The following is a 6,811-nucleotide window of genomic DNA, read 5'->3' as shown; positions in this document are numbered from 1 at the left end:
TGTGCCACCTGCATACTCCATAATGGTAGTAGCCCTTTTTCTCATTAACCCTAGTTGGTTATTTAAAATAAATAAATAAAAAAAGAAAAAACACTGCAGGGCCTTCAATAAGACGGTTGTGGCTTTAAAAACTCCTTCATTGCATTGATTACCACATCTGGCTACGTTATTCACTTTCCTCCTGACACGTATATATTGGAATTTAGGGAAAAAAAAAACTTTCTGCACAGTATCTATATAATGGACATTCCTTGCTCTCATATTAAAGCCAAAGAGAAAATTAGGTGAATCGAAATCCGACGGAGGACCTAATCAAAGGTAGCAGCAGGCGGAAGTAATCACCCCTTTTAAGCCGTAAGAGAGAACAGAGTAAATTATAGGATAAGCGGGTCAAGTCAATCTATTTCATTCCAAGTTGCTTTTTCTTAATCCCAACTATAAAGTGAAAAGGAAAAAAAGGGTAGGTGAGAGTCATTAACCCATAATCTGTCAAATGAGAAGGCAATTCAAGTATTGGATGAGTGCCAGACTCTGTGATCAACAAAGAAAAAAAGAATAATGGGATAAAATTCCAGGTCCTTTTCATGTTGCTAACTTACTTGTTACGCGTTACCTAGCAGTCACGCTACGGTGCTTCTGGTAAATAAATTCGGCCGTAATTAAGAGTCAATTTTAGCATCTCTAGAAATACAAAGTAAAGTAGTAGTTTTGTATTCGATGAACTAATAAGTGACGATGCGCACACTCCCCACTTCTGTCTCTAAATGAATAATTATTAAATTGTTAGAGAGGAAATAATTGCCTTAATGTACAGAAAAGTAAGGGAACAATCATGTTTTGTTAATGGATTAATACCTAATTTGGTATTGATGTTGTTATTGAAAAAGCTCGAATTGGGGAAAATGTGTGTAAATTTGTGATTTAAAATGTTTAAGTTTTGGATAGTTTCTTATTTGTGAAGAGTTAAAATATATAAAAGGAACGCCATATTGAAGAGTAAAGAATAAGTAATTTTTAATACTATTTAAGTAAATTATTATTAAAAGTGTATACAAAAATATAGTATTGTAAAATTTAATTTTAAAATTTTCTACAAAATATAATTTTAAAATTTTCTTTAAAAAATTTAAATTACTTCAATTTAGAAAATAAATAATTATCTTTCTTTTATATTTCATTTTAAGTTCGAAATATGTCAACATAGCAAAAAATGAAAATTCTATATATTCAAAGTAAAATTTAAAAAAGATGATAGTTATTTTTACACCAAAAATTAATCGAAGGGTAATTTTGTAATATTTCCAAATAAGGATAAGTACTTAGTAATTTGCTGAAACCATGTTGGGTTTGATATTAAGTTAGCTGCCAAAAACTACATTTTAAAAATAAAATACAATGCCAATGCCACCTCTAAGTAATCTTAGGCCATAGCATGCCTCCCCCACATCTCTTTGCATGAATTCCGAAGCGTAATCTCCCACCAGTCCCGTGATACTGTCCCAATTAAGACTTTAAAAGATATGCTAGAATTGGGCCATTTTTCCCCATTGCATCTGGATCGCGTGTAACCCACGGCAAAGACTATGTTTTTTTGTTCTGTAATAAAAAATAGAAAATGTTTAGTACTTTTTTATTGGCTTTTTTATCACATTTATTATCATCTAAAATATAAATTCAAGTTCTATGTGCAAAAGTATACTCCAAATAATATAAAATATTAATAAAATAATAAAAATTTAAAAAATGAAACTTATTCAGATGGTTTGAGCTAGTTGAAGTGTTAAACATGCCAAGCTGCGCGTGCAGAGATGATGATTGAAAATGGAGAGATTTGAATGAAAAAACGATTACTAGAAGGATTAAAAGAAAATATCTGTGGTGAGGCCCCACCGCAACACAAAGCGCGTGAAAGTGGAGCCCACGCCTACAATTTTTGGAACGTGAGATGGAAGCGAGACTCGCGGGCTAGAAGGGAAAAGGCGGCAAGAAACTGGATCTTAAACCCTTTTCACATTTGCTGACTTTTTTTCTTTCGATTTTTTGAATGTTTCCGCTTCCCCTCCTTTTTTTTTCCGCTCCCTCCTTGATTAGTAGCATTACTTGCGCAAATTACAAATCTGGTGGCTTGAAAGGTTCAATTTTCGAACTAGATGATGCTAGTATTTGAATTGGCCATTTGGCCTACCTTTAGCTCTTTAATCTTATCAAACAAAATTGATGACATCTTAATTGACATTTTCATATTTGACCATATCCTATTTGGCTCTTCTTTTTTTTTTCTATTGTCACCACCAGATCTGGAGAGCCATTTGCTGAGGATACCTCATTGACTAGTTGCATTGACAGAAAGTTGGGGAGGAAAAAGGCTGATAGCGGTGGGTCATTCGCTTGGGCCACCAAAACTTGTTTAAGGAAGCCTTCAAAGTGTTTTCATGTTGGAGTTAAATTGACATTTGATTTGAATACTTAATTAGACTTTAGTTACTAAAACTCGTAGGATTTCTCAACCTAATACAAATACTGAAATAATAATACATACGTGTACAAGGGTGTACTTATATTTGCAAGATCATGCATATTCATTTATGTATTAATTGATAAATTTAATTATTTGTAACAATAATAATATAGTTCTTATTTTTTCAAAATAGAGAAAAAAATGTTGATCAAATTTGTGCTTTGAACCGTGAAATTACATATCATTCATTGTAGCAAATGTTTTTGGTATGCATATTTTCTTTCTAATCATATTAATTAAATATCAAATTCATAAACTAAGCTAAAACATTATTACACAAGATGTAGTTGGAAGAATGGGAATTCGATGACACCTAATATGAAAGGAATGATATTTGTGTTGTCATTGTGCCACGATAATGAAAGCCATTACTCCAGAGAGAGGACGGTAATCATGTCTATAATCGATTCACATCAAGCAAGTTCTTGCCTAGTGTCATAATCATTATTATTGATCCATGGACAATAATTTTTTCATTTTTGGGCCACAGATTCATGGAACATGGTTGGGATACCTATAAGCTTAGTTGATAATGGTATAATTCGTGTTTGTCTAATGTCATACTATATCGACTTTAAAATAAGATTATTATAAGTGACATCATTTTTTATTTTATTCTTATACATTTATATTAAAATTTTAAAAAAATTAATTTTAACTTTAAAGTGCATCTTACTTATTTATGTTAAATTATAATTAAGTTATGCTTATTCTTATTTCATTATGCTTAAAATCATTATAATTTATTATAAATTGATTACTATATTTTTTACCCATTTTACGTAAGATGTTATGTATCTTTATCTTTATGTTTAGACTTTTACATTAAAATTTAAAATATATTAAATTTTAAAATATTAATATTTTATTTAATTGTGTAACATTCTATTTTTTAGGTAAAAATTATTGTTAGTTAGTTTGAGGGATACAAATTATTTTATATAATTTTTCATCAAAAAACTAAATATTGAGTTGTTTTATTTTACAATAAATTATATGATTTTTTCATTTTATTATGACACGTTTATTTTTAAAATTTTTAAGAAAGATAATTTCAACTTTATGGTGCCTTTTACATTTTAACTTTAAACTAAAAATATGTTATCCTTATTGTCACATTTTATCAGGTTTGTGATCATCATAATTTATCTTAAGTTGATTATAACATTTTTTACTCATTATACATCAAATATTACATATTATTTATCTTTATTCTCACACGTTTACATTAATATTTAAAAATATTATCTTTTAACATTAATATTTTATTTAATTATGTGACAGGTAGTTAGTTTTGAGGGATGCAAATTATAATAATTTTTTTTAAAAAATTAGATTTTTTATTTTCTAAAATTTGTAAGAAAGATATTTTCAACTGTATAGTGCCTTTTACTTTTTGAGTTTAAACTAAAAATATGTTATACTTTTTAATTTCAATTAAGAGAAAGGGCATTCGAACCTTTTTTTCTAAACTCATGCATTAACTAATAAATCAAATACTCAAGTGCATAAAAATATGTTATACTTATGTTACCTTTCATTACATTTATAATAATAATAGTTTATGTTAAGTTGATTATGACATTTTTTACTTAGTTTATGTCAAATATTATATATTTTGATCTTTATTCTCATACGTTTATATTAGTATTTTAATTTTTTTAACATTAATATTTTATTTAATTGTGTGGAATTATACTTTTTGGTAAGAATTCTTGATAGCTAGTTTGAAGATACAAATTACTATAAAAATTTTTTCAAAAAAATTATTGGATTTTTGATAAATAAGATAAAATTTTACTTTTTATTCCTACACATTTATGTTAAAATTTTAAGCATATAATTTAAACGTTATGGTATATCTTACTTATTTACATTAAATTATAATTAAGTTATGTTTTTTCTTACTTTCTATTACATTTAAAATTATTATAATTTATTCCAAGTTGACACTTTTTATCCGCTTATTCAAGAGTTTAATTCATCATGAGCTAAAAAATAAATATGCAACTGTTTTTAATCTTTACTTTATTTTGTTTCCCTTCAAATTTTCCTTTATATTTTTCAAACGAAGTATTGAAACGTAGCGAGGTCATAATTCGGCCCATGAGGTTTCCTTGTTGGAAAAGAATAATCCTCTTATTCGGCCTTTTTGTTAAGTCCTTAACCTAAAAGGCCCAAAACATGGCTATTCATTGCCTCCGATTGGGCTCTTACAAATTACCATGTGAATTCGGTCAGAACCCAAAGAAAGCCTGGAGTCGCACACCGCATCGATCGCTCAACGGCTCATCAACCTTCAGTTATACAATGCTTGTTTTGTTTCTTGGCGAGAAAGTGAAAAACATGGGAGACTCTCTACGAATCCAAAGATTCCAACAACTTCCATCGGCTACAGAATTTGCCTCTCAGATTGAATCCCGAAATGTTCCCGCTGTAATCATCTCCGAACCCTTCTTTTTTATTTCTTTTCCGTCTGATTGTCGAGAGATGTTGGACCAAGCCTTTTATTTTTATTTTTAAATATATATTTTCGTTTTGCTTTTATACAGTGGCATTTGCTACAATCTGAGCTCACTGGTTTGTCTTCATTTAAAGGTGTTCGTTGGGTGCGTTAAGGGTTGGGAAGCTGTCGCCAAGTGGAATCCGTCTAGTGGCGGCCTCGAGTATTTGGAGGTTTTCTCTTCAATCCTCGCTTCTTTTATTATAAATTTTAATGAATTCTAAACTCTGGAATTGTTTTTGTTGATCTCGTGACAGTTTTTTTAGTAGAGAGAATCTTAATTAAGTTAAAAAAATAGAGTGAGTTACTGAGTTTGAAATGCAGAATTGGCAGTGATTCTACGATTTTAATAACGTATGTGATTAGTAACCTAATAAACAGGGGCTTTAAGTTACTCATGAAAAACATGATTGATTCGTTGGTGTTTACAATTCAACTTCATCAACTGAACTGTATTCAATCTTTTTGATTTGATTTGAACTATTTATTTTATAATTTTCCTTGATTATGAATTCAAATTTAGGATCGAGTAGGATCATTCATGGTGGAGGCTATGGTTTCTAGAACTGCACCGGTGTTTTATGGTGATCTTAGAAGCCATGAGAGGGTAATTCCATGTTCTCTGTGCATAAAGGATTGTGATGCCTTTTTGCTACTGGATGGCAGGACCGTGATCATTGTGTTTTTGCGTCTGTTTACAGGTTCCATTACCGTTTTCCACTTTTATTGGCTTTTGTAAGCAGCATAGGCAAAAAGTTGGAAATTCTTGCATCTCTAATTCTAATTCAGGAGGGCATCAACCAGGAGAATCAGACACAGAGCAAGGCTATTCACCATTTGTAGATGCTGCTCCACAACAAGTGTACTTAGCACAGGTTGCAACTCAAGGGTTTTATGATTGCTGATATCTCTGTTGATATTTTTTCTGTGATTCTTTGTTTTCATTTATTTAATCTGTTCAGGTCAGATAAACTTTTGCTTGGTACAGCATATCCTTCATTTTCATTTTTCTTTTCAAGCATTAATGTAATATTGAATTTGGATACTTTTGATTAAGGTTCCAATCATAAATGCTGAGAATGAAGAGAGGGTTCATCTGGAAACTTTAAGGGAAGACATTCAAATGGTCTGCTTCTTCCACCACTTCTTGTTGTTTACTGTTTAGCTCTCTAAAGAAGAATAACTAATGCAAGGATTGCAATTGCTTGATTTGCTCAGCCTGCAATTTTGGAGGAAAAAAATCTATCTTCTATTAATTTGTGGATGAACAATGCCCAAGCTAGATCAAGTGCTCACTATGATCCTCACAATAATCTTCTATGTATAGTCACTGGAAGGAAACAAGGTGAATCTTTCTCTCTTTTCTGTTTTCACAAATTAACTGTAATCTATAGATTATTGGTAACTTTGGTGCTCCTTTCCAGCTTTCTTCGGTGGGAGTTCTCATTTTTAATCTGTAAAAATCATAATTTGCATTAAATCATACATTGCAGTATATCGTAGTCTAACTCTTAGTAAACTTGTATTACTCAGCCACACAGTCTTGGCTCTGGTTATAGCACAGCTGTTATTCTTTTATTTTATTTTTCTGATTTGGAAGAAAGTTTAAAAACTTTTTCCTCATGCATTATTGATGCTTTTCATCTTGAACTCTTCATCTGAGTCCTGAAAGTGACAATTGGCTAGATGAACTTATTGACTGCAAGGATATGCATTTATTTTGGCTACTATTTCATTGTCTCTGTGTGTGTCTAAATACGTATACGCACAAACATCCCACTTCTCAGTGA

At 30.4% G+C, this 6,811-nt stretch overlaps 1 protein-coding gene across 2 annotated transcripts in view; it reads left to right on the top strand.

Annotated features, from left to right (window-relative positions):
* Nucleotides 1-4,779: 4,779 nt before the first annotated feature.
* Nucleotides 4,780-6,811, top strand: part of LOC110413877 (2-oxoglutarate (2OG) and Fe(II)-dependent oxygenase superfamily protein) — a 12,231-nt gene continuing 10,199 nt past the window's right edge. For both annotated transcript variants that reach the window (XR_002444959.1, XM_021424883.1), the window contains exons 1-6: nt 4,780-4,954; nt 5,117-5,194; nt 5,545-5,628; nt 5,723-5,896; nt 6,079-6,147; nt 6,240-6,366. Coding sequence is in view for 1 of the 2 variants with exons in the window: in XM_021424883.1 (XP_021280558.1) it covers nt 4,829-4,954; nt 5,117-5,194; nt 5,545-5,628; nt 5,723-5,896; nt 6,079-6,147; nt 6,240-6,366 (658 nt within the window). In the remaining variant the exon portion in view is untranslated. The remainder of the gene's footprint in view (nt 4,955-5,116; nt 5,195-5,544; nt 5,629-5,722; nt 5,897-6,078; nt 6,148-6,239; nt 6,367-6,811) is intronic.

This window comes from Theobroma umbraticum, unplaced genomic scaffold (genome assembly GCF_002168275.2).
Source record: "Theobroma umbraticum cultivar Fairchild unplaced genomic scaffold, ASM216827v3 scaffold_4.1, whole genome shotgun sequence".
In the NCBI taxonomy this organism is placed as follows: domain Eukaryota; kingdom Viridiplantae; phylum Streptophyta; class Magnoliopsida; order Malvales; family Malvaceae; genus Theobroma; species Theobroma umbraticum.
The sequence above is the reverse complement of the archived record's forward strand: the minus strand, read 5'-3'. Positions and strand labels throughout refer to the sequence as shown.